The following is a 26,475-nucleotide window of genomic DNA, read 5'->3' as shown; positions in this document are numbered from 1 at the left end:
AACAGCGTGCAGCCGCGTGTCAGCTGACCCTGGTGTTAGGTTCATGGTCTGGAGGAAGTGGAATAAAACGGCCATACCCGTCACACCTTGGACACGATGGTAAGCAGAGTCTTTCTGATGGAATTGTGTGGTCAGCTGCGTTTATGACTGGTATCTGCCGTGGTTGGTAACAGTGTTTTTAAGGGAAGGACAGCTCTCTTCTGGCCCATTTCCCTTTCCTTTTCTGTCCTGTCTCCTCTGAAAGCTGTGATACGATGTGGCTAGAGTGTAACTATCAATGTTTACAGGTGGCCTTTTCCTTTGTAATCGGTTTCTTGCTGCTAAACTGTGTAATGTACGATTTCTTGTCTCCGGTGTCCGCAGTACTTGTGCTGAGTCATTTTGAGTGAAGCGAGTGGGGTGAGGTTCTATTTTTAGCCCCTCAAGGCCCTGTGAGGGCATCAGGCGAGCAGAGTCCTGTGTATCCTTTCGGGTCGTGCCCACCAGGAGACACCCAGTGCCAATTTAAATAGGACTTTTGGCCACTGAATAAATATGAAGTTCCTAGAAAATGCGAACTCTTTCTTGTACCTTGTGCAAGACTATTCTTTTCTCCTGTAAGAAGCAGAGAATGTTAAAAGTTTAAAAATATGCATACGGACAGATTTGCCTAAGCCTGTTTGCAGCATTCCTTTTTCTGGAGTTCGCCTCTTATTCTTCTCCTCCCAGTCTTGGACCTCCGTGCCCTCGCCTTAAATTTTACCCCAGTTCTCCACAGAGGCTAACACCCTGTTCACGACCTGAAAGCGTTCCCGTTTGCTCCCAGCAATGACATATGTTTCCTACCTGCTCTTTTTGTTCCAGTCATGAGCATTTGCTTTAGAAGAGAGGAAATGTAATCTCCTTTTTTCTTTGTACCGTGAGCTCCCCGAGGACCATGACGAGGTTTTGCAGTTTTAAATTTGCTCATGTAGGTATTGAATAGGGTTTGGTAGTGACACTTTTAGCCTTAAGCTGGCACTTGGGTCCTAGGCTGCCCCCGTGAGCACGATGCTGTATTCCCGGAAGACAGACGCCACGCTGGGCGCTGCGTTAATATTCTCACATCTTATAAGTAAGTACCAGTGAATATACTTGATGAATACATTTACCAAACTGGATCCACAAACCTATAGTTTGGAGACTCTTGAGTTCATGTAAATATTGATGATGTAATTCTTTTGAAACATGGAAGACACAACACTTTGTATGAAAACGAAATTATACAAATACCTGACTTTTTGTACTTTGGCAGTAAACTGATGTGTATTTCTCTTCTCGCCCAGAGCTCGGGTATTGAGACTTTGGTGGAGGAGCTTTGCTCCAGGCTGAAAGACCTTCAGAGCAAGCAAGGTGAGCGCACACCTCCCTCTTCCCAGCGGCTCTTCCCAGGGGCTCCCTGCTGGGAGGTTGGAGTCTGCTAGGAGTTGGGGGGGCGGGGGGGAATCTTAGAAGGGATGGGAAGAGAAGGGCCAGGCCTTTGTATTCCGAGTACCACCAGGCCAGGGTCGCTTCGGCTGCCTGCGAGTGGCTCCTGGGTCGCCCCCGGCCGTCGTTCATCCTGCACAGGCGGAGCCTTGCCCTCGGGGGTGCCTCCACCCGCAGGTGCCCTCCTGGACGGGAGACGTTGCTTTCCGCTCGCCCTCACACTGCAGCACCCTCCTCTTTCCCGTCTCCACCTCCACCACCCCACTCATGTTTGCCGGGTGACCTCAAGGCCCCCCAAAGCGTCCACTAATTGTTTTGGGTTTGGAAGGAACTTTTGCCTTGACTCTTGACGTTTTTGGGTAGACAGACTTGACAAGCTCCTCGAGGCGTTTGTTTTCATTTGCGAACCCCTCCGGCTTCTTTGCCCCTCTTTCTGCAGCCCCTGAGTGTTGCGGGCTGTTGTCCTTGTCCGCTTCGTGGCCGTTTTGCTGCCCACCAGGCCCCGAGCCTTCCTTTTCAAGGCACAGTTGGTCGGTTCCTGATCCGAGGGCAGTCGGGGGCCGCCTCGCTTCTGTTTTAGTGGACGCACGGCCCTCGCTCGCGGAAGGAGCGACGGAGCTCGTGAGAGAACCTTCCTCGCAGCCTCGTGTCAGTCCCGACGGGGCGCCGTGACGCCCGTGCGTGCAGGGTCGTGTGAGAAAATACTTGGGAGACCTGAGCAGGTGCTCTCTCCTCTGGTGCGATGAATACGCACGCACGCGGGGGTTGCGGTCTCTTGACCCCGAGCCTCCTCCGGAGCCCGCCCTCCGCCCTCGGCCCTCCGCCCAGGGTTAATGTGGTTTAGCCAGAGAAGTCCCTCGGGCGCACTCAAGAAATAGATTGTTATTAAAAGGTCGAAGGGGTATGTCGTTCTTTTTAATGACGCCACAGAAGCCTGTGTAACTTCTGATTACATTTATTTGAGGAGCTTTTGAAACATGAGCATTTGTTAACTAGATATGACACATGTTCCTGAATTCTTGTTTCATCACAGAGGAGAAGATTCACAAAAGTTGGAGGGGTCTCCCTCTCCGGAGGCAGAACTGTCCCCTGCAGCCAAGGACCAAGTGGAAATGTACGTAAGCGCATCAGCAAGCCAGGGGTGTTTGCTGAAAGCAGACTGGACGCTGCGGCCTGGTCTGCAGGCGTCGTGTGTCGTCTCCTGTTTAGTTTGATATCCTGTAACCCGGGAAGCATGTACCGAACAGTTTGTGTGTGCTCGACACGGAGAGTTCAGCGGTTACGAGTAAGACGGTTTTATCCTTTGCACGCATATTGAATCAGTGTTTGTGAAGCGAATGAGCGAAACGAGATTGTGATGTACTCTCCGTTCACACACGAGCTTCGGGCTCCACCGCAGTGCCCTGAGACAGTTGTGAGAAATGACACGTGTCCCTGGACGCCAGCTTCCCACCCCTGACGAGGGGGAATGTGGGCAAGTCGTGGACCTTGTCAGATTTGTTTCCTAAAGAGGCTTTTCTGTCTTTTGTCAGTGGTTAATATTTAAAGTGGTTGCCTGTAAGCAGATTTCCCTATTACACATTTTACTTGAATCGTCAGGACTCCTAGGAAGTTCTTTAAGGAAAAAATAACATGCAGTTGGTTGTGCTGGGTGTGCTGCCTAGCATGGTAGCCACAGCCAGCCGGGTGGGGCCGTTTCAGACTGAGCTGTGGTTGTATGTGTCGTCCTCACCAGAGTTCAAAGACTTCAGATAAAAAAGAATGTAGGGCTTCCTGCTGTGGCAGAGAGGGTCCAGGGTCTGGTGTTGCTGTAGCTGTGCCTTAGGTCCCAGCTGTGGCTCAGATTCGATCCCTGGCCTGGGAACTTTCATGCTGTGGATGTGGTTGAAAAAAAAAAGTAAAACATTACATTAATATGTTCAGTGTTGATTACATGTAAAATGATAATGGTTAGGTAAAATATGTTACCGAAACTAATTTCACCTGTTTTCTTCTTACGCTTTTAACGGGACTCCTAGAACTTTAAAAATTGCTTACGGAGCTCACAGTATAGACAAAAGAGGGTCAAGTGTAAGCCTTTTAGCGCTTCATGGGTGACCTTGACGCGCCGTTACAATGACGGCACCCACCTTGGCAGCCCCCCGACTCTGATGTCAGCCTTGCTCTGACATCATCAGTGGTACCGGTTTCCCAGCAAGCTAAAAGCCCTCCTTTCCCGTCTCCACGCTCTCTGCAGCCACCTCCCTGGCGTCTCCGCCCTGTGTTTCCAGCAGTTGCTGGTCTTACGAGGCCCAATGTCGTCGTGTCCTCGCACAGGTTCCCAGGCCTCCCAGTTAGTACTCACCAAACTGCGACATTTTTCTGGACCCTGGCGGCTCAGCTGGAGTCCCTTTTCTCTGATTGTTCTGGGCCTCCCCCTCTTTTCTGAGCACTCGAATTCCATGATCCCTGCCATTTCTAGGGCCTGCTTAACACAAGGCCTTGTGTGAGCCTCCTGAGAACAGATACGACGACAGCAATCACTGAGCTTGCCCTTCTGACTCATTTCACATGTTAGTTCCTTTATTCCTCAGCCCTCTGTGCGGTAGATAGGATTATTACCCCATTTCATGGGCCACAGAGAGGTTAAGGACCACGCCTAAGGCCACCCAGCTCCTGAGCGGTGGTCAGGACTCAGACTCAGAGAGTGTGGCTTCAGAGTTCATGCTGTCGATCCCTTTGCTGTCCGGCTTTTCACCTCTGTCTGTTTCCAGTGCTCAGAACAGCCTGGAGAGGTGAGTCATGAGGAAATGAACTGAGGCATGATAGGGTTAGCTTAAAGTCCCAAACCTAGTAAGTGAGCTGAGGTTCAAATTCAGAAATTTCATATCAAAATATTACACTTTCCACTATGTTATATTTGTTGTTCGTGACTTAGTTAAAATCCAAACTTTAAAGGTAGAAGTTGTCATCATGCAGAGTTCCGTCGTGGCGCAGTGGTTAACGAATGCGACTAGGAACCATGAGGTTGCGGGTTCGATCCCTGGCCTTGCTCAGTGGGTTAACGATCCGGCGTTGCCGTGAGCTGTGGTGTAGGTCGCAGACGCGGCTCGGATCCCACGTGGCTGTGGCTGTGGTGTAGGCTGGCAACTACAGCTCCGATTCGACCCCCAGCCTGGGAACCTCCGTATGCCGCGGGAGTGGCCCTAGAAAGGGCAGAAAGACCAAAAAAAAAAAGTTGTCATCTTGCATGTTTTGTAAATATTCTTATAGTGCTTCTCTCAGTGTTGAACACAGAGGTGCTTGATCCATAGAGCTAAATATAAAGCGTATGTTTGGTTTTTTGTTGTTGTTTTGGTTTGTTTGTTTGTTTGTTTTTTGTTTTTTGCTTTTCAGGGCTGTGCTCATGACATATGGAGGTTCCCAGGCTAGGGGTCCAATAGGAGATATTGCCGCCGGCCTACACCACAGCACAGCAACGCCAGATCTGAGCCGCATCTGCAGCCCACACCACAGCTCACAGCAGCTCAGGATCCTTAACCCACTGAGCGAGGCCAGGGATCAGTCACGCAACTTCATGGTTCCTACTCGGATTTGTTTCCACTGCGCCGGGTCGGGAACGCCTCTACTATCATATTAATTTTCTTAAAGTGAGTGATTCACGGGTGATAGAAGCATCGTATTGAAATGAAATGTCCCACTTCTCCAGCTGGCGAGGTTCTGTTGTATCCGATGCCGTCTGAGTGCCCACTTTTGGGTTCTCTTTGTTTCAGGTACTATGAAGCGTTCCCGCCGCTTTCGGAGAAGCCCGTCTGCCTGCAGGAGATCATGACGGTGTGGAACAAGTCTGCAGTCTGTTCTTACTCCAGCTCCTCCTCATCGTCCACAGCGCCCCCCGCCAGCACAGACACGTCCTCCCCCAAGGACTGCCCCAGCGAAGGCGAGGTCACCAAGGAGAGAAGCAGCGAAGTCCCCAGCAGCGCGCACGAGAAAACCCAGAGCAGAGGGCCGAACGAGAAGGAGAACAGGGTGAGAAACGGCCCCGGCGAAGACAAGCCCGCTCTGTACAAAAAGCAGATCCGACAGAAGCCCGAAGGGAAGCTGCGCCCTCGCTCCTGGTCTTCCGGCTCTAGCGAGGCAGGCTCGAGTTCCAGCGGGAATCAGGGAGAGGCAAAATCGTCCATGAAGTGTGTGAAAGTGAGACACAAGCACGAGAAATCCGAAACAAAAAGGGACGGAGCGGGCACAGCAGGCTCTCCTTGAAGCACGGCGACAAGGCGGACAGAAACGTGCACGCCGGCGGCGGCGGGGCCATCAAGCAGCTGTGCAAGCGGGGTAAGCGCCCGCTGAAGGAGCTGGGGAGGAAGGAGCCCGGCAGCACGGAAGCCAGGGACCTGCCCGCGGAGAGCAGAAACGACCGCGAGTATAAAGAGGAGCCGCTGTGGTACACGGAACCCATCGCCGAGTATTTCGTTCCTCTGAGCAGAAAAAGCAAACTGGAGACCACATACCGAAACAGACAAGACACGAGTGATCTGGCCTCAGAGGCAGTGGAAGAATTGTCGGAGTCAGTGCATGGTCTTTGCATCAGCAACAATAATATTCATAAAACATACCTCGCAGCAGGTACTTTCATTGATGGTCATTTTGTAGAAATGCCTGCAGTTATCAATGAGGACATTGACCTCACGGGGACCTCATTCTGTTCTCTTCCGGAGGACAGCGGATACCTGGATGATATTCATCTCTCGGAATTAACACACTTCTATGAAGTGGATATTGATCAATCCATGTTGGATCCTGGTGCCTCAGAAACAATGCAAGGAGAAAGTCGGATCTTGAACATGATTCGGCAAAAAAGCAAAGAGAAAGCAGATTTTGAGGCAGAATGTTGCATAGTGTTAGATGGAATGGAGTTGCAAGGGGAACGTGCAATATGGACGGATTCTACCAGCTCTGTGGGTGCCGAGGGCTTGTTCCTGCAAGACCTGGGCAGCCTGGCTCAGTTTTGGGAGTGCTGCTCATCCAGCTCTGGCGATGCCGACGGAGAGAGTGTCGGAGGAGATTCTCCAGTTAGGCTCTCCCCGACCTTAGACAGCACAGCGCTCCACCCGCATTTGCTTGCTGGCAATCAGGAGCTCTTTTCAGATATTAATGAAGGATCTGGTATAAACTCTTGTTTTTCAGTGTTTGAAGTGCAATGCAGTAATTCTGTTTTACCATTTTCTTTTGAAACACTCAACTTGGGAAATGAAAATACAGATTCTAGTGCTAACATGCTTGGGAAAACACAGTCTAGATTGCTAATATGGACCAAAAATAGTGCCTTTGAAGAAAACGAACACTGTTCCAATCTTTCAACAAGAACTTGTAGTCCCTGGTCCCATTCGGAAGAGACCCGTTCAGACAATGAGACCTTAAACATTCAGTTTGAAGAATCCACGCAGTTTAATGCAGAAGATATTAATTACGTAGTTCCTAGAGTCTCGTCAAATTATGTAGATGAAGAACTTCTAGACTTTTTGCAAGACGAGACTTGTCAGCAAAACAGTAGAACTTTAGGAGAAATCCCGACCTTAGTTTTCCAAAAAAAATCTAAACTAGAATCTGTCTGTGGTATTCAGCTAGAACAAAAGACGGAACACAAAGCCTTTGAAACTACGCAGGCATGTCGTGAAAGCAGTCCTCTTGGAGATGGCTACAGCTCAGGGGTTATTAAAGACATTTGGACAAAGATGGCAGATAGAGATTCTGTAGCGATGGTAGAAATAGAAAGAATTGATGATGAGTTATTTCCAACAGATGTAAATAACTACTGCTGCTGTTTGGATGCTGAAGCTAAGATGGAGCCCCTCCAGGAGCCTAATAAGGCCGTGCAGAGATCCGAGTATCATCTGTGGGAGGGACAGAAAGAGAACCTGGAGAAAAGAGCTTTTGTTTCTGGCGAGCTGTCCAAGGTGGATGGTGGTGATTATACTACGCCCTCTAAACCTTGGGACGTGGCCCAAGATAAGGAGAACTCATTCATTCTGGGAGGCGTTTACGGAGAGCTCAAAACCTTTAGTAGCGACGGGGAGTGGGCAGTGGTACCGCCCAGTCACACAAAAGGAAGTTTGTTGCAGTGCGCGGCTTCTGATGTCGTGACCATAGCTGGTACAGATGTCTTTATGACCCCGGGGAACAGTTTTGCTCCAGGTCACAGGCAGTTATGGAAACCCTTCGTGTCATTCGAACAGAACGAGCAGCCGAAGGGCGGGGAAAATGGGTTGAATAAGGGGTTTTCTTTTATCTTCCATGAAGACTTACTAGGAGCTTGTGGTAACTTTCAAGTCGAAGACCCTGGACTTGAATATTCGTTCTCATCCTTTGACCTAAGCAATCCATTTTCACAAGTCCTTCACGTGGAGTGTTCGTTCGAACCCGAAGGGATTGCATCTTTCAGTCCTAGTTTTAAACCGAAGTCAATCCTCTGCTCTGACTCAGACAGTGAAGTTTTCCACCCCAGGATATGTGGCGTTGACAGAACACAGTACAGGGCTATTCGCATCTCTCCTAGGACTCACTTTCGCCCAATTTCTGCATCTGAACTGTCCCCGGGGGGAGGAAGCGAGTCGGAATTTGAATCTGAAAAAGACGAAGCAAATATTCCCATTCCTTCTCAAGTTGACGCATTTGAAGATCCGCAGGCAGACCTCAAACCACTGGAAGAAGATGCAGAGAAGGAAGGCCATTACTATGGAAATCAGAGCTGGAGTCTGGAAAATTCCTTCCCAGGTTAAAAAAATCTGGAATGGAAAAGAGTGCTCAGACATCACTGGATTCCCAGGAGGAATCAGCTGGGATTCTGCCAGTGGGAAAGCAGAGTCAGTGTTTGGAGTGTAGCATGAATGAATCTCTGGAGATCGACTTAGAAAGCTCAGAAGCAAATTGTAAAATGATGGCACAATGTGAGGAAGAACTTAATCATTTTTGCAGTTGCAAGGCAGGTTGTCAGTTCCCTGCTTACGAAGATAATCCGGTTTCTTCAGGACAGCTGGAAGAGGTATGTGTCGGTGTGTCTTGGTATTTGATAAAAGGTTTGATCAGACTTTCAAAAACAGCCTGATTTCAGGCATTGAAAGGGTGAAATTATTAGGAATTCAGCTTAACCGTCTTTAAACCCAGCACTCTTACGATTTTTACATAGCAACTTCAAATGAATTTGATATTTATAAATTTGAACTAGACAGTAGACTTTTTATGCAAAGACATTTTTAAAAATAAATCAGGATATGAGGTGTTTATGTGTTGTCTTAGGTGTACCTGTACTGTGCTTAAAGCAAAGCCTGATATATAACTTTCAATCATCAGCTGAAAAAGGAAGCGGCTTCTTACTCTTCACAGGGTCCTTTGCTCTTAGATTTGCCCACCTAACTGCCTCTGAAACTTTGATTAGTTTATTGAAACTTAGGTTTTACATGTAAATTACATCTGTATAGAATTCTCTTAAAATTTATCTTCATGGTACAAGTGAAAATCAACCCACAATCCAAATGCAACAGAATAACTTCTATAGACGTACAGATGTACCTTGCTTCTTACCAAATTCTCATTCCCAAAGTTACGTGAATTTTGTGGGTGAGTTTACCAGATGAGGTTACTGCTTTTATTAATGGGAGTCGTGATACCATTTGTTCCTGAGAAGACATTTGGGATTACATCGAATGCACAAGAAATAACACTTAGGACGGTAACCTGTTCATGAAAACAGCGTGGCACTCTGCCCATTTCTCAGCCATGACTTGCTGCAGCAGTGCCTGGCCTCTTTCCAGGAGCACCTTACTAAGAAGGCAGTCGGAGGCGCTCCGGAGAGGAGGGGAGCGGTGCCCTCCTCCCATCTGGTCTCCTGCAGGCTCCGCCCACCTTTCGGCTGGCTCAGTCGTGCCCCCCCCCACCCGGCCCCCACGTCCTTCGATGCTCTCCCCAACCCACACCAGAAATCGTTTCTCCCTTCTTTGAATTTCTGTGTGCTTTATGCCTCTTCTTTAAATTGCACTTGCCATTTTTCATGAGTCACTTTTGTACTTTGTCTTGTGAGATTATAAGACAAGCTGGGATCCGTGGCTTCCTCACTGCTGGGTCAGTGCCTGGGTGTGGACCTGAGTGCCTCTGAGGGTAGGAAGCCCCACAGGCCACTAGAGAGTCGCTGCTCTGACGAGCTCGCCTCGAGATCCTTAGACACGAATTGAATCCCATTGAAACACTGAACTCTGAACGGCTCAGAACAGAAAACCGTAATGTCGTTAGCCCTTACCTGTCTGTGAATTGCCCCACTTTTCATCCTTCAGTGTCCCTTTACGGACCTTGCATTTCACCTGGTTCCAGATGGGGAAGAAAGAAAAAGCGGCAAGAAGGGAGATTCCACATCATATCACTACCGTATGCCTTCGCTTGCTAGTACGTGGATATATTTACGTGTTACCAGAAGGCCGAGTTGTCTGGAAAGGTCTCGGCTGCCCATGCCGTCCCCTGTGGGCGCCAGGGTCGTCCCGCAGCCTGGCTGCTGTCGCTGCTCTCAGCCCTGTCTCGGCAGCACACCTGCCGCTTAGAGCTCACGGCACAGGTTCATCTAAGGGGCAGAAAGTCTGCGAGAGTGGCCTGAAGGGACAGTTCTGGGCCAGGCTGGGACCAGAACCTGTGCCGTTCACGCTCTCACACTGCCGGTCAGTCTTGGGGAGCTCCTGCCAGGCTCTGCTTTCCCCTTCTCTGAGTGAGGGCAGTCGTTACGGAGGGCCCAGCTCCGTTTTAAAAGTCACTCAGTTGCCCGTCTGTTTCAGAGCAAGTGGTCTAAAATGTGGGATTTCTAATGGGATGGGTACCTGGGAACATGTCTTTTCAAAAGTTGAGTTGAGTTCAGCTCAGCCAACATTAAGTAGACACTCAGCTCCTCACACCCGTTGCGGAGGTGGACGCCCGGGGCGACCGCGACGCCGTCCTCGTCCGGGAGAGTTCGGTCTCGTCCTGAGGACCAGTTTGTCTTCACTGCCGCAGGCAGTTCCCTCCTGTGTTCAAATTCAGAAGGCACGAGGGGGTGCGTACACAGTGGACCCCCCCGCCCCAGCATCAGCCACGATGCTTGTAGGAACAGATCCGTGTTCACGGATGTTGCCTCCTACTCTTTTTTTTTTTTTTTTTTTAACTGAAATGACACCCTTTCCTCTTACATTTTCTGCATATTATTCCATTGTATGGCTGTGCCAAGATTATCTAGCCAGTTCGTTATCATTTAGGGTGTTTGGGCCAATGTAATTTTAGGCAGCATGGAAGGTGGCCTAGGGAGAGTGAGCACGGGGTGCTGTGGGAACCCAGAGGGCAACCGTCCCAGCCGCTGGGAGTTAGTTAGGAAGGGTATTTTGCACCTACCTGAGCATCCAGGGCCAAAAGGAGGCAGGACACTCTAGGCGGAAGAAACAGCGTAGCCCAGAGATGAAGGGGTTTGCACTTTGCCACGTGTGCAGGGCAGCTGCCCACACTCAGGTCACGGCGCCGAGCCGCGCGCCCAGCTCTCCCTTTGTGCCCGCACTTGCGGCAGAAGTGTTATGTCATTTGCTTGATTGCTGACTCCATGCCATGCACTGTAGACTACAGGGAAGCAGCAGCAGGCTTAGCCCTGTTTTCGGGGATTTGCCGCCCAGGGGAGGAGCCTGGGAGTCCGAAGGTCTGACCGTCAAGGGCCGTCCTGGGGGTTGGAGCCCACCCGCTCTGCCGACTGCTTTGTCCCCACCATCCTACTCAGTGTCCACGGCGACTTTCTGCACTAGGTTTGTTCCCCCATGACCGCGGAGGACACGCTGAGGCCACGCAGGCCCAGAAGGTGGGCTGCCTGCCCGGGAGCCCGTGTGAGGCCAGAGCCCACGTGCTTTATGCTCTGCACCTGCTTGGCAGTCACCGGGCAGCACAGCCCGGCATGGGCGGCGCGTGGCTCCTGCTGCTCTCCGTTGCCCAGGACACCTCTCCACTCACATTTCCTTTCTCCTCCTCCAAAGCACAGGCTCGTAGGAGGCTTGCTTCTCCTCTTGTGACCCACATAACTGAGAAGTGGCTGTTCAGCAGGAAGGTGCTCTCGGGGCTCTGTCCCCATGGCAGCGCTCAAAGAGGAATAGCGAGCACCGTTCTCCTCCCCAGACTAGAAATGTTTGTGAGAATTAAAAGTGGTGAGCCTCTGTCTAACTTCCATCTTCTGGAGAACGACTGAGTGTTACATCTCTTGCTAAAGATGTTTCTAGTAAGCCTTTCTGGATGAAGGGCTTATCTTCTCCCCCCGCACTGTTTCTTCATTCATTCTTCAAGTGTTAAGGGCTACTGCGTGCTACTATTCTAGGGTGTGATTGTAGGTGCTGAGTGTAAAGGCGTTTGTGGAGGTAGAGTCAGTGCCCAGCGGCACGTGAGAAGCTGGGTGAGAATACCAGTGCTGCGGGAAAGAGCCGGAGGGGAGAGGTGGTGGGCGGAAGTGCTCGGAGGAGTTGGCGGTGATAAGTACGGGTCAGGGCAGGCTTCCTCGCAGAGGTACAACTGAAGAAAGGCTTACAGGCGGAGAGGGAGCCAAGAAGCTCTTTGGAGCTTCTTTGGGGGTGCCTGGGGGGAGTGTTCTGTTCTGTTTTCCATTTCCTCCGTTCCTTCATTCCTTCCATTCTCAACCAAACCGGAAGTTGAATGAATACAGTAAACAGGCATCATTTACACAAAGCACAGTCCTCTTTGCTGCAGCCTGAAAGTTGGAAATGGCTGAGTGGAAAGATGTTTCCATGTGTATACTTGCTGACTGTGAATTCACTGTAGCCCCAAACAGGACAGATGCGTCCCTGCTGTTGGGATTGACTTTCAGATGGAGGATGCGGAAGAAATCCTAGAACTGTGCCAGAGCCTGCAGGGCCGAACAGTGGTTTCAGCAGCGAGAGGGAAATGGTGCCGGATGGTCAGGACCTTGGGCCAGTTGGAGCCTCTTCTCAAAGCCAGCAGACACTGGCTGTCTCCTTCGTGCCAGGCCCTGTTCCTGGGGTGGGGGGTCAGTGAGGCGTGGCCCCTGCCCTAGAGCTCACCGTCTGATCCCCCTTGATTCCGACCTCCTCCTCTTCGTGCCAACCCAGCCCCTCGCCACCCCGACCCCTCCCGCCTGCCCTGCCCTGCCCAGTCCGTCCTGATGAATTCCCTTCCCTTTCTTGCCCTTCACCCCACTCCACAATGTCAGTAACGGTTGAAGAATAAGCAGCCTAACTACACTCGTGTGAGTGGAACACTGACGCTTCCATAGCCTGCCCCCTCCGTCTTCCTTCTCAAATAGGAGCTTGTTACCTTCCAGTCCGTCTCTCTGAGTAGTGCCTGGGAGCTGAGGGGGAGAGTTCTGTGCAGGGAGCCTTCCTGGCTCCTCCTGAGAAACCCTCCCCGAGAACAGGTGTGCCTGGGAGGGAAGGCAGGGACTTTCCAGAAAGGTCTCACCCTGCTCTGAGTTAGGGGCCAGACGCAGGAATCACCTTGATGTCACTGCAGGCCTTGCACATTGCTGGCTTCATTTGCATTAAGCCTGGCCTCATCAGTGCAGCCGGCCTTGGTGTCTGTTTATCTAATAGCTTTACTAATTTTCATGGTTAGAGTAAGCTGTGGGAGAAAATGGTGAAGGTTAACTGACCACTCTGGTTAGACGATACAGTTCTTCAGTTTCTCATTTAGGAGTATTTCTGAAATGTATTTCCCATTTAAATAATAAAAAAGACATTACTGAATCAAAAAGGTTTTGGTAAAAATAAAGTAAAATGATTTACATTTCGAAGAATAACAAGATCCTGTTAGAAAACTGAGGGTCATCAGTTGCTAAAACAGTTCAGGTTTTAAACGTGGAGATATAACGAACTGTCTTCTAAAACAGCGAAGACACACGCAGTGTTCACAGGTCCTGCCCATTGAGCAGACACTTGTTGAGACCGTGAGGGGCCGTTGGGGGCCGTGGGAGGTACGGAGATGCCCAGAGCAGACCTGACCCTGGGGGTAGGGGTGTGGTCGGGCGCAATGAGGAGGGAGCCTGGAAGAGGGTGGCCCTGACCCCGCCTACCAGATACACCCAGGGTGGCTGCAGCGAGCCGCAGCTGGTATCTGTGACCACCAGCCACACTGCATCTGGTCCTCGCTGCCCGGGTGGGTGGGTGAGGTCCAGCTGGGACTTGAGAGCGCCACCAGCGAAGGGTGGAGCCTGGGTTCCGACTGGCATTCATTCCCCTTCCGGACATGGGAGGGCCACGAACATGCACGAAGGACAGGTCTTTCCTGCTCTCAGGAGTCCTGCCCTTGTCCCTTTTTGAGGTCTGTTTCCTGTTTTGAATGTGAAATACTGTCAGCTTCATTATTTAGTTTTGGTCTCAATTTCCTTCTGGTTCTCACTGGAGCAGATAATCCTGTTGTAAAGACACTAGCTTGGTAACTCTGCCTGTATAGCATCCTTCTGTCCCATTTCGCCTTTGACTCCTTCACACACGCGGGTGAGAGGCCTCCCTCTTTTCCCTCAAGCATCTCACACTAGCGGAGGCTCAAGGCCCCCCTTCTTTCTTGCAAAATCTAGAAACTTCCTTACTTAAGGGTGTGTCCTGTTATGTTGCTGTCTTGTAAGAGTTTTGTTGTGTTTTTTAAAAAGATTTTTCATTCCCTTTCCTATATAAAGTGCTTCATAAGAAAAACTTCCTTTGTATGCTATGCACACTTTGGTTTTTTAAATTCAGCTTGTCTAGGCGTTCCCTTTGTGGCACAGTGGAAACAAATCCAACTAGGAACCATGAGGTTGTGGGTTCGATCCTGGCCTGGCTCAATGGGTTAAGGATCCTGCGCAGCTGTGGCTGTGGTGTGGGTCGGCAGCATCAGCTCCGATTCGACCCCTAGCCTGGGAACTTCCACATGGCGCGGGTGTGGCCTTAAATGAATAAATAAATATCCTGAGATCATAGTCCCTAGTTAATGATGCTTGAATTTTTGCCTCTATCTTGAAAGTTTGTAAACTTGTTCTGTATTTGGTTTAATCTAAACAGTTTCCTGTATTGAACACTGATGTACAAGGAATGAATAGAAGTCAAGAAAAACAGACCTGGTGGGAAAAAGCCTTGTACTCCCCTCTTTTTCCTGCTGCAGAGTGTGAAGGTAAGGAGCCCTGCGCTTAGCTCGTTCCTTCATCCGCTCCGACTCCTGATTCATTAAGAGCAGTAAGGTCTTTTGCTGTGAATATCCCTCCAAGAACCCTTTGGCCAGCGTTTGTCAGGCACTGGGGACACAGAGATGGACGAGGACTGGACCCCGCTCTTAAACGTGCCACGGCTTGATGTGGGAATGCGTGAAAGCAGTGCTGGCCTTTGGTAGGGTGTGTGCACACTCCGGTGGGTGGTGGAGGAGGACCTCCTCGGCTCTGGGGGGCCTGCCGGAGGCCCCCACTGGAAAGGTCAGGGATGGGCAGTCCCTGGGGGAGAAGGGCCTGAGCCATGGCAGGTGGGTCTGCAGCGGAGGAGGCGAGACCTGGCCTCTGGGCCCACTGGGCCGCAGCCAGGTTGGAGAGGCAGGCAGGGCAGGGCAGGGCTGAGCTGTGGGGAGGGTCGGTGGTTCTGCTGAGCTGGTCGATGTGAACAGACAGGAGGAGCAGTGCCGTCTGCTTAAAGATTTCGCCTGGGAGGGTCGGGTCCGGTGTGTGTTTTAACACCTGTTCCAGCAGCAGTGGAGGAGGGGAGCAGTTGAAAAGCTGACGGGCACCTGCGGGGTTCGCCCAGCGGCCTGGGCCTGGCAGGGTAGGCGCCTGGACTGGGGCGCCCTTGGGGGAGTAGAGGATAAAGGTCGGCATCAAGAGGTGGTGGGAGTCCCTGTTGTGCTCGGTGGAATGAGCCTGATAGGATCCAGGAGCATGCGGGTTTGCTCCCTGGCCTTTGCCGTGAGCTGTGATGTAGATTGCAGAGGAGGCTCAGATCCCACATTGCTGTGGCTGTGGTGTAGGCTGGCAACTGCAGCTCTGATTCAACCCCTAGCCTGGGAACCTCCCTATGCCTCAGGTGCAGCCCTAAAAAGCAAAAAAAAAAAAAAAAAAAAAGGTTTTGTAGAGGATGCCAGAGTTTGTTGAGTGACTTTCTTTGAGGAGTGAGCAGCAGGAGGGAGTTGGGGTGTAGACTGGGTAGAGAGGGAGATGGGAACAGCAGCAGATTTGGTGAAGATAATTTTAGTCTGTGAGCCTCCCAAGTGCACGTACCCAGAAGCCATTTAAAAAAAATCCTGACCTGACATGTTGGGAGAAGCGGGAACTAAGGAGGCGGCCAGAATGGTCAGTGCGAGAGCTGCGCGTGGCAGTCCCTGGCGGCAGTGCAGTGGCTCGGGTCACTGCTGTGCCGTGGGGTTCGATCCTGCCCCGGAACTTCTGCCTGTTGTGGGCACGGCCAGAAGCCGGCTGAGCTCTGCAGACCCCTGCTCTCCGGGCCTCCGGCAGCTGCGGCTCTCCCTCAACAGTCTCACCTGGGGGGCAGGTAATCACCTGTGAGTATTTGCATGGTCCCATGTCCGCCCGTCTCCCCAGCTAATCTGTGGTTAACCTGGAGCCAGCGATGCCCTCACTGCCACAGGGTCTACACGCCCGAGGGCTGCGACCCCGTGCCAACGGCCTGCCTTCACGGCCTGGCCTGGCCTCAGCCACCTGGGGTCGGGGCGTGGCTGGGATCTTTGGCGCCTCCTTTCTGTGGGCACAGAAACAGCTTCTCCCACACTGCCGTCCTCCTTCCCAAAGGGTCATCGTAAGGAGAGCCTGGAGCAGAGCGTGCGCTTTCAGCATCTTTGCTTATTTAGCAGCATTCGTTAAAGGTCTGTTCATCCATCATTAGCTCATGTGGGTTGCTTTTCATTATTTAGGAGGTGCGCTGGGTCTTTTACAGCCCTCACAAGAGCCTGGGGAGATGTCACCCCTGGTTTACAGACGAGGAAGCTAAGTTTCTGATTTAATCATTTGCCCAGAATCAGGCATTGTCCCTCAGCTTGGGCTTGAGTCCAGGCTCTCCTCCCTTGTGGTCTAGAAGCTTGCTCTCTGCCCTTGGTGCCCAGGAGATGCTGCAGTGACAGGAGCACAAATGGGCCATCATGGAAGTCTGTGCACTTAGTAGGACCAAGAGGGCCAGGGACCCCAGAGCTGCAGCGAGAGGACACCCAGGGAGCGCCAGGAGGGAGGGATGTGGCCATGGAACAGGGGGCCCAGGGTCGCAGGACCATCTCCATGGTGGCTTAGGGTGTCGTCCAAGCGCACTGAGTTGGTGCTTTGTCGCTGTGTCACAGGCTGTCTCAGGAGCCTCAGCCAGGTTTTCTGTCATTAGTGAGGAACCGCTTCAGCTCTCAGCTCTGGTGCTTCCCTCTCCAGTCCTTGCAGGGCCTTCTCATGGCTGTCCACACAGAAAGCCCCCTGTCAGTTGCGGGGTGGGAGTTCACGTTGTGGCTCAGCAGGTTAAGAACCTGATGAGTGTCCATGAGGACGCAGGTTGATCCCTGGCCTCGCTCAGTGGGTTAAGGATCAGGTGTGGCCACAAGCTGTGGTGTAGGTCCTGCATTGCTGTGGCTGTGGCATAGGCCTGCAGCTACAGCTCTGATTCCACCCCTAGCCTGGGAACTTCCATGTGCTGTGGGTGCGGCCCTGAAAAGAAAAAAGGTACGTATTTGCAGTCGTGAGATAAATAAGTATTAGGGATGTCGTGTACAGCCTGATAAATGGAATTAACATTGCTCTAAGTTATGTTTCCATATGCTCTAACACTCAGAGAAAGACAACAGTCCCAGAAAAACAAAATAAAATAAAAAAGTAAATTGCAGGATGGCCTGCAGAGAAACTCTCCGTGGATAAATAATGGCAGCCGGGCTTCTGAAGACCTTTAACTCACAACTGTGAGTTAAATCCCTGCACACGCCTTGCAGTCTCGCTGTGAAGCTCGGTTCCTTCAGCCTGCAGGCTGGGCAGTGTGGTCTCAGGAGCAGGGGGGCCCAGGGAGCAGCTGGCTTCTCACCCCCTCAGCACCTGTGCCGGCCGACTCTCATCCCTGCTCCTGAAGCTTCTAGCCCATGCTGCTGCTAGTTGGGCCTTAGCTGGAGCCCCAGCCTCCCTGGGGAGGAGGAGGGAGGAGCGGCCCTTTTTAGGGAGGCCCAGCCCCAGAGCAGTGGGGGGGGCCCATCCCACACCAAAGCCCAGTGCTGCCCGGCAGCCTGCCTTGCTCTGTGTCCACACACGCAGATTGAGCAAATACGCGTCCCTGCCTCATGCCAGGCTCTGTTCCAGGTGCTGTGCAGGTGGCCCTTGTCCCTGACCCGTGATCAGGGACCTGAGGGAATGGGCCACAGGCCACATGACAGCCGGGGCTACCCTACCCGAATGGGGAGACAGGAGCACCGGCCAGGGCAGGAGCAGAAGCCCTTGCTGGGCCCCCGTGTGCCTGGCAGTTCGGGTGGGCGAGGTCAGCCAGGCACAGAGGGCCTTGCAGACTGTGTGCCTGGCGGCTCTGGCCATCTCCGTAGCTCATACGTTGGCTTCAGAGTGCTTGGAAGGCTCCCCGTGTGTGTGTGATTTCAGTCTTAGAGCGAGAGCCCTGCAGGGAGATGGCTTCGATGACGGTTAAGGGCGCAGGAGACAACACTGAGCTGGAATCAGGTACTTCCCTCCCAGCTGCTGGCTCTCGGGCAGTAACCAGACTTTCGGCGACTCCATCATCTGTGTTCATAACAAGAGGCTAAAAGTACCGCCAGGCTCTGGAATTAGACAGATGTCAGCTGGCTCCTGATGACATTCCTTCTTGTGATGTAACTTAGGGCAGATATTGAACCTCCTGGAGTCCTAGTTCCCTCCCCTTTGAAACGGGATCACCATTTGACCTTCCCTTTGGCACTGGCTGCCCCTGATGGCGGAGGGCCCCCAGTCATTCAGCGGGCACTTCCGACCCCTTGCAGCGCCTGCCTGGGGCGGCCTGGAGCGCTGGTACACTGGTGTCAGGGCTCTTCCCCGTTCCTCTGCTGCCTGCCCCTTAGAGCCAAGGTCAGTGGGGCTGATCGGGGTGAAGGCCGGTGGGCCTCAGCGCTGGCTGTGTGTCAGCACCGCCTGATACAGACCCCACCCCAGACCAGGTCCCTCACAATCTCAGTTCGGGCCTGGACTTCCAGACTTTTCTGAAAGCTCCCCAGGTGCTTTGAGTGTGAAGCCAGGGTTGAGAACCATTGGAGTAAATGACTTCTTTTGATTCCTTCTAATTCCAGCTACAGCCCCATCCCCTCCCGCGGGCCACTTACCTGGTCAGACGCCTGGCCCCCTTTTCCTCCCTTTTCCACAATGGTTTAGTTCGCTGCTGAGTTGAGAAAGAGCAAAGAGGACGCTCCCCTGCTTTGTTTTCTGTGCTGCACCTCCTCCTGTCTGAGATCCCTTTTCCGTGTGCTCCGGGAGCACATCTCGTGCCTCTTCTGTCTCCCTGCACACCGCGTCCGTGCTCAGGAGCGCGGGCCTTGGCCGTCTTTATCCTGTGTTCAGGCCTGTCTCTTAGGAGTGCGAGCACCTGTTTGTTGTGAGTGTCTCGTGGTGGGTATATAATAAGAACATGTGGTTTATGATGGCCTGATGGCCTGGGGTTTGTTTTTGCTTTTTTTTTTTTTTTTTTTGACTCCGTGAGCAATCTGTTAAAAAAATTTTTGATTTTCATTTTTTCGTGGGTTTTTTTTTTTTTTTTTTTTTTAAGGGTCACACCTGTGGCATATGGAAGTTCCCAGGCTAGGGGTTGGATCAGAGCTACAGCTGCCTACACCACAGCCACACCAATGCCAGATCCAAGCCATGTCTGTGCCCTACACCCCAGCTCACGGCAGCACCAGATCCTCCCCCACTGAGGGAGGCCAGGGATTGAACCCACATCCTCACGGATACTAGTTGGGCTCATGACCCTCTGAGCCACAGTGGGAACTCCCTGATAGAAGAATTAGTGAGTTGGCCGGCCTGTCCCTGGCCCGCACCCGGCTGGCTGATGCTGACCGAGGCTGCTTTCAGTGACGACTGGAACTCTCCAAAGGGCTGTAGACCTAACTGATCTGATTTTTCAGCGAGAAATAAAACAAGAATGCATGTTTCATGACTGTGTCTTAATGAAATTTCCCCCCCTTTCCCTCTTTTCCCTTCTCCACTCAAATGATTAAGAATGTTATACAAATGCCAAGGGAGAGAATGGTCTAGAAGAATGTCCTGATGTTAAAGAAATACCCAGTAATGAAGAGCACCTGTTAGATTTTAATAGGGTAAGTGCACCGTCCTCCTCCTTGTTATTAACTCCAATGGCCACACGCTCCGAGAAATAAAACCTGGGAGCCCTGCGACTGCCCCCGCCCCGCCCCCGCCCTCTGTGGGCGTGGCCTTTCTCCTCGCGGCCCTGTGCTCAGGGCTGCCTCGCCTCCCTCTCACGGCCAGGGCTTCCTTCCCAGATCGCCTCCCTCTCCCTGCAGTCTGCCCGCCACCCTGCTGCCAGCACAGAGCTGGCCCTGTCACTCCCCGCTAAACCCTTGGGTGGGCACCCTTTTCATCTTTCAAAGCATGCACCCCGCAGGGGCCTCCTGGGGTGCTCCTTGCTGTCCCCGCACCCGGGGCAGGGCCAGGCCTCGGCCAGTCAGGCGGGCAGGTGACTGCTTCTCAGTGTGATTGTCACTGTCAGGTCAAGTGCTGTGAGGCCTTTCCCCAGAGCAGCCCGTGGTGGCGGCGTCCTTGGGCCTCTCAGACCTCACAGCACGTGTTCGTGCCCCCAGCAGCCTCGCCAGCCCCCCTTCCCCAGCTTCCGTCCCATCCACGCCCAGAACCCCCAGCTCCGGGTCCTCTTTCTCCCCAGCCCTGACCGCCACCGCTCAGCCACCTCGGATCCTCCCGCCCGGCCTGCGTCGCCTCCTGAGCACCCCCGCCCACCCCCCACCCCAAAGGCTGCCCCTGCCTCTGCCAGGGCCTTCCTGCTCCCGCTCGTCCCTCCCCCGCCTTCTCCCCACTGCAGGCAGAACCACCTCACCCTGGGGGGTCAGTGCTGTTAATCTTGCGTTTTGCAAAAGAGAAAATGTCAGGCCACTGTAGGTTCAGAACCTCGGCTCTCAGGCCCTGCAGCCACATCCTAAGCGCAGCCCGAACTGTGCCCCTCAGCCCCGACCCCAGCCGTCATGTCCTTGTGCAGCTGCCCCAGAGTGAACGCATGCTCCCTGCCAAGGCCCTGTGTGTGTCCGCCTGTGATCTTCCTGTGGGGCTCAGCCAGGGACAGTGCAGCCACTTGGAGATGGGGGGCGGTGCTGGGCACTGTGCTTAGGGGGCTGTGTAAGCCACTGTGACTCGGGGGGTGCTAGTTGCTGTGACTGGGTGGGGGAGGTCTTTGCTAGCCACTGTGGCAGGGGTGGGGCTTGCTAGTTGCTATGACTGGGTGACTTGGGAGAGGGCGTTGCTGATCACTTTGGGGGAGGGGAAGTGTTGCTAGTCACTTTGGGGGCAGGTGGCACTGCTAGCGACTGTGAGGGAGCACCTCTAGGTGTCATGACCGGGGAGAGACTGCAGTTGCACTTAGTGTCCTGATGGCCCGAGCTGCTGACCATCTGGTGGGTGGGGGCTGGTCCCCACAACCAGAAGTTTCCCTAGAATATTCCAGATGCTGAGGGACCCTCAGTTCCGAAGCACAGCCCCGAAGGCCCAGGCCCACTCTGGCTGTTCGTGTGGCAGGCTGGCTTCTCAGCCTCCAGCTGAGACTGGACAGGACCACCTGCCCCGCCACTCCCGTCCCAGAGCCCGTCAGCCGCAGTCCCCAGCTGCTCAGCACAGCGGGAACCTGTTGGGTTTTTGCCTGTTGCTTCACCTTGGAATGTGAGCCCCAGGAGGACGAGGCCGTGTTGTCCTTCCAGCGGGGTCCTGGCTCAAAGACTCCTCTCCATCCGGCCCTGACAGAGGCCACGTTGTGTCCAAGGGGCTGACCTTGGAGAAAATGGGGTGCGGGATCCTTTCTAGATCACGGAGGAGAACTTGTCTGTTTTGCTTTCAAACAAGAAAATTCACATTTTTGTAACTCTTCACAGGAACACGGCAGCAATTGCTACTTAGTCTCTGTGTGTACAGAGTGTCTCATTGAGCCGTCTGCAGGAGTATCTGGCCTCTGATGTGTTGAAAATTGTTCCTTTCATCTTAGGTGTCTTCTGTTTATGAAGCAAGGTGTACAGAAGAGAGAAATTCTGGAGCAGAAGGCAGCGGCTTCGGCAGGAAGACGTGCTCCGGGGGCAGCCCCGCCCCGGAGGCCGCAGGCTCGGGAGGCGGAGGCGAGTGGCCGGGGCCCGGCGGCGAGGCGCTCTTCTGTCGGACTCATCTCTAACCCGCAGAGTAGTACCAATTATTTTTTAAAGTCGATCTGTGAGGGAAAGTACCCTTCTGTGAGGCCTGTTCATCTAAAACAACAATTTAGGTTTCTTCTTCAATTAACTGGTTCCGATCAGTAATTATCTTTCTCTTCTTGCTTATTTTAGAGTTGAGGACAGCTATCCTGTTGAAGATTTTTTTTTCCAAGCTGTTAAATTCTTGGCTATTTGAAATAGACTAGATTGTGTTGTCAAACCAAGAATGAGTGTGCATGTGCTCGTCCTAGAGTATCACTGCCTTTTGCATCCCGGCTGCAGTCTTTCCTTCCAGCTGCAGTCCACCCTCACCTTCTGAGCCCCGCACTGTCCGCTACCACTTCCGCTCTTCAGAGACTTGAGCTTTGGAACATTTAGGCTTTGTCCTCCGAGACCTGGGACGTGAGTACCCTGTGGCGGATCCATGCCTTTCCGAAGGCAAGAGGGCAGCACGGGTGACACCCCCCCCACCCCGGTCTTCCTTCAGTAAAATCTCATGTACATTTGAAGTAGAACCACAAGGGTGTGCTTCTAGAGACTTACAAAAACTGTGTTTTCTATCTTAGGATTTCCCCCTAGAGCACCATGGAAAATGCCATGGTTTATGACTTCCTTGCTAACTGAAGCAGCCAAGGACTTGGGGTCTGGGGTACATGCGAGGCCAGGCGGGGTGAGCGGGCACACCCCCCACCGTTCCTCCATCACGCTTGCCTTTCCCAGACACTGTTCCGGGGGTGTCTGCAGTGAGTCTGAAATACTTGGTGAGGACCTTAGTTGCAAATTATGATTTTTTTTTTCATAGTTTGATAACTGATGTTGAATTGAAGCCCCCAGAACTTGAAATTATGAATGTTTGACATGCAACAAAGGCCACCTCATCACCCCAAAGAAACCTTGGCTGCCGCAGCTAGCTCCTCTCGTGGCTGTGGCTTCGCAGAGCTTAGATCTCATTCTGTGTTTGAGAGAATGTTCTGGGCAAGTTCTGGGAGTGGCGGGTCGGAGGGTGCAGTACTGACCTCCCCACGCGTGTCTGATGGCCTTGCGGTCCGCTTCCCGCGGGGGTCAGTCCGTCTCGTCCAGTCCCATCCGTTTGTGACGGCCACTCCTTGAGCTTTCACGCCGCTGTGCAGCAAGTTGAAGTTAGAAGGAGCAATATTTGCAAACTCTAAACATTCAAAATTGTTTTTCTTTTTTTAACCAACTCATTGTTTTTTTAAGAAAAAACAATGTGTGAAATCAGTTTAGCGTGTCTGTACCATCAGGAACAGCTGAAAAGTCTAATATGGATGAGACAGCTTCACCACTAACGTTGCGGGCAATAAACACGTAATTTACTTACTAGCTGGGAGCTGAACTGGCTGAGAAACACATGATTTGCTTCGAGTGTTGGGTTTTGTTGCCTTTTTCTTAATTGACGCAGAAAACTCCATCCAAGGCTGTGGAGTCGTGCCCGGCGCTGTCTGTCCTCACTGTGGGAAGCCTGATGGGCCCTCGGGCTTGGTCTCACCACGCGTCAGGGTTTGTTTTTTTATACAGCACGTCTTTGACACTTTAAAGTGGGTTTGTGTGTGTGTGCGTGTGTGTGTGCGTGTGTAAGGTTTTATGTTGCTGTTATTTATTTACAGACTTTATAAGGTTTTATGTATTTTTCTTTCTTCCAGAGCTTCCTAAAAATTGATTAGCATCTGCACTGAAATATAATTAAACAGCAAAGGCAAAAAAAGAATTGGAAGTTGTAAATTCCTGAGATCACTACAGTGACGATCATTCTAGAAATCGTTGCGTATGTAGTAGCAGAGACCAAATAAATATGTTTCGGAGACAGCCTTTAGCTTGGTTGATTTTGGACAGCTGCTTTTTACCAAGAAAGGGCTCCAGGTGGTCAAGGTGCAGACTTCCTCCCACCCTGGCAGGGAGATGCGGCACCTTCCACGCGGGAGCGGCAGCGGGTTATAGGTGGGCAAGGGGATTAACAGATGATGTATTTATTTGTTTTCATAGCTAAGTGGCTGAAGCCCAGAGGCTTTCGGCGACAGAGTTGAAAGTGTGGTTTTTAGTTTTGTGAATGGATGATCACAAAGAAAAAGCCTTTTTTAAAAAGTCGGCAAAACGCTGAGACGCACTGTGGTATGAAGCGCATTGCACATCCATAGCACTGAAGCATCAGTTTTCCAGTCCTGGGCTGAAGTTTTTTTTTTTCCCCGTGGTTGTGTTGTTCTGATTTCACGTACACCAGAGTAACTGATTTTTTGTTTTCTTGTGAAGTTAACACCAAATAAAAAATTTCGAAAACCGTTGATTGTCTTTATTTATCATAGCGAAGATTCTCTTACAAAGAAGCCCCTCTTCCTCTTAATTAGGTGCGCCCAGGTCCCATCCCTGCAGACGAAGCTTCCTTAGCGCTTCCTCAGGCAGCGCTGGCAGAGGGGAGCCTGCTGCGAAGTGTGGCCGCGTCTTCCCCGGCCCCCCTCCGCTGCTAGCTCAGTCTTTCAGGAACCCACTGTTTTGGGTCTTGGGGTGGTACTCAACGCTTAGTATTTTTGTTCTGGGGGAAAAAAAAAAAGCTGTGTGTTTACATTAACATGCTCACTGAGTGTTTGAAGCAAGATCAGTGTGTTATCAAAGAAGCATGAAGGAAGCGTCCGTGTCTCCATCCCCTGAAAGAGGGCGCCTTCTCACCTTCGTATGCATCACCTTTCTCGACAGCGCAGCGCGTGTGCATCAGATACCTGGGGAGAGAGACGATTACAGAAGGGGTGGTTCTGCGTCTGCTCTTTTGTGGTCTCAGAAATAGGTTGACTTGGATGTCTTTTCATGCATAACGGTCTGCATACTCTTTCTGGCTGTGTTATTCTGTTATATAGATGTAGCAGGTTCCTCGTAGATCAGCATTTAGCGTCTTCCTTTCATGTTTGCTCAGCATTCTGAGTAGCATGTCTGTGGACATCTGTAAGCCAGGGTCGCGGACAATCTTCTCAAACAGTCGCGCTGGAAGGGCAGCTCCTGCCTGCGGGACGCCTGCTGCTTCTGCGTGTGAGGCTGGACATCCGCTTTCTCACCGTCCCTAGGCTGGGCTCTTGCCCTCATCGGTGCAGAGCTGATGGGTGGGTTATCTGCGGGGGGATTCCAACTGTGTTCTACCCGTCTCTGGCTTTGTGGTTTCTGGGATGTGTGGACATGTTTTTCAATGTTTTCTCCATCTTGAGAGATAAAAATACTCTCCCACGTGCTGTAGGGTGCATCTGGAGGCACAGACTGGAGGTGCAGGAGTCACCTGACTTGAGGTGACATCTGCAGGAGGCCCTTTCAGTGTGGAACTCCAGGGCAGAGCTCTTAAAGTCGTGTCTCATGCCTTGTAAGCCGGGGAGCATTCGCCTGTGACCGATGGGCGGGCGGGTGTCGTTCCCAGGTCCGTCGCCTGCCATCACTGGAGGGAACCAAGGCTTCCTTGCTTCAGCAGCAGAGCCCGGCTAGGTGGGGAGGGGGTGGGACGAAGGCTCTGGCATGACAGGAGGTGTCCACAGAAGGGCAGAGGGGGGCTGCATCCAGGACCTCGCTGCCCAGCTGTGTGCCTTGGGGCCACAGCGCCCATCTGCTCTGCCTCTTTCTGCGATTCTTTAAATAACTGTGAGTGTAATTTAAAGTGCCCCCGCCTGCAACAGCAGAGTGGGGGTGCCGAGCTAGGCTCTTCAGTGGGGCTGATCCACACCAGTAGCTAGTCACCTGGAGATGGGGCTCTGGCCTGTTACTGTCCTCAGGAATGGTGGTGTCACAGCTGAGTGAACCATGAGGGTGTATAAAGGCCTCTGTTCTAATGTTTCTGAAGTGCCAGGGCCACTGCTGTGGCGAGACTGCGGCTGCCCCTGCCGCTGCACATGCCACCCTGGCAGGCCCTGGGCACGGTGGTGTAAGTGGCCATGACAGGCCTGCATCTGCCTGCAGTCTAAGCACAGGAGGGGGGCCCAGCCCCGTTCCTCCTGAAAGCAGCTGGGCGATGGTCTCCTAGGCTGGGCTGTTGTGGAAGCACAGCGACGGGACGTGAGCCTCAGCTTCAGAAACTGCTGCTGCCCTTGCATCGCTGGTAGGTGGTCAGTTGCATGTTCAGGGACGGATGCCTCTGTTTACTGAGTTTGCAGGGCCTGGTGATGACAGCAGAACCTCTGCTGGGAGTGGCACCAGCTGTCCCTGGGCTCGCCATGCGCCGGGCGTTCTAAGCAGTGTTCAGGGTTGCCTCGCAGCCCTAGGCGGTAAGTACAGTTGCCCCATCTTACAGGGGAGAAGACTGAGACACACAAGTTCATCACCTGCTAAGGTCTCACGCCTCCTCAGTGGTAGAGCCCAGATTTGAACTAGGCACTGTGACTCCAAAATGCATCCCCAAATCTCTGTCTTGCTAAAATCCTACTCTAAGAGCGTGCTGGGGGCGTTCCTGCTGAGGCATGACAGGGTTAGTGGTGTCTCTGTGGTGCCAGGATGCAGGCGGGACCCCTGGCCTGGCACAGTGGGTTAAGGGGCTGGCGTTGCCTCAGCTGTGGTGTAGGTCTCAACTGTGGCTCAAGTCAGCTCTCTGGCCCCAAGACTCCATATGCTGCAGGACAGCCAAAAAAAAACAAAACAAAAAAAACCCCCAGGAAACCGTGTTCCGGGGGCGGTGGG

General features: G+C 52.4%; 1 protein-coding gene across 1 annotated transcript in view; it reads left to right on the top strand.

Annotated features, from left to right (window-relative positions):
* Positions 1–24,116, top strand: part of KIAA0232 (KIAA0232 ortholog) — an 88,367-nt gene extending 64,251 nt beyond the window's left edge. The window contains 9 exon segments of the mRNA XM_021100968.1: positions 1,305–1,371; positions 2,480–2,491; positions 2,494–2,560; positions 5,199–5,632; positions 5,635–8,163; positions 8,166–8,467; positions 14,475–14,583; positions 19,619–19,716; positions 21,621–24,116. Of these exon segments, the coding sequence (XP_020956627.1) occupies positions 1,305–1,371; positions 2,480–2,491; positions 2,494–2,560; positions 5,199–5,632; positions 5,635–8,163; positions 8,166–8,467; positions 14,475–14,583; positions 19,619–19,716; positions 21,621–21,800 (3,798 nt within the window). The 3' untranslated portion in view covers positions 21,801–24,116.

This window comes from Sus scrofa, chromosome 8, assembly GCF_000003025.6.
Source record: "Sus scrofa isolate TJ Tabasco breed Duroc chromosome 8, Sscrofa11.1, whole genome shotgun sequence".
NCBI lineage: Eukaryota > Metazoa > Chordata > Mammalia > Artiodactyla > Suidae > Sus > Sus scrofa.
This window is presented reverse-complemented; position numbering and strand designations above follow the sequence as displayed.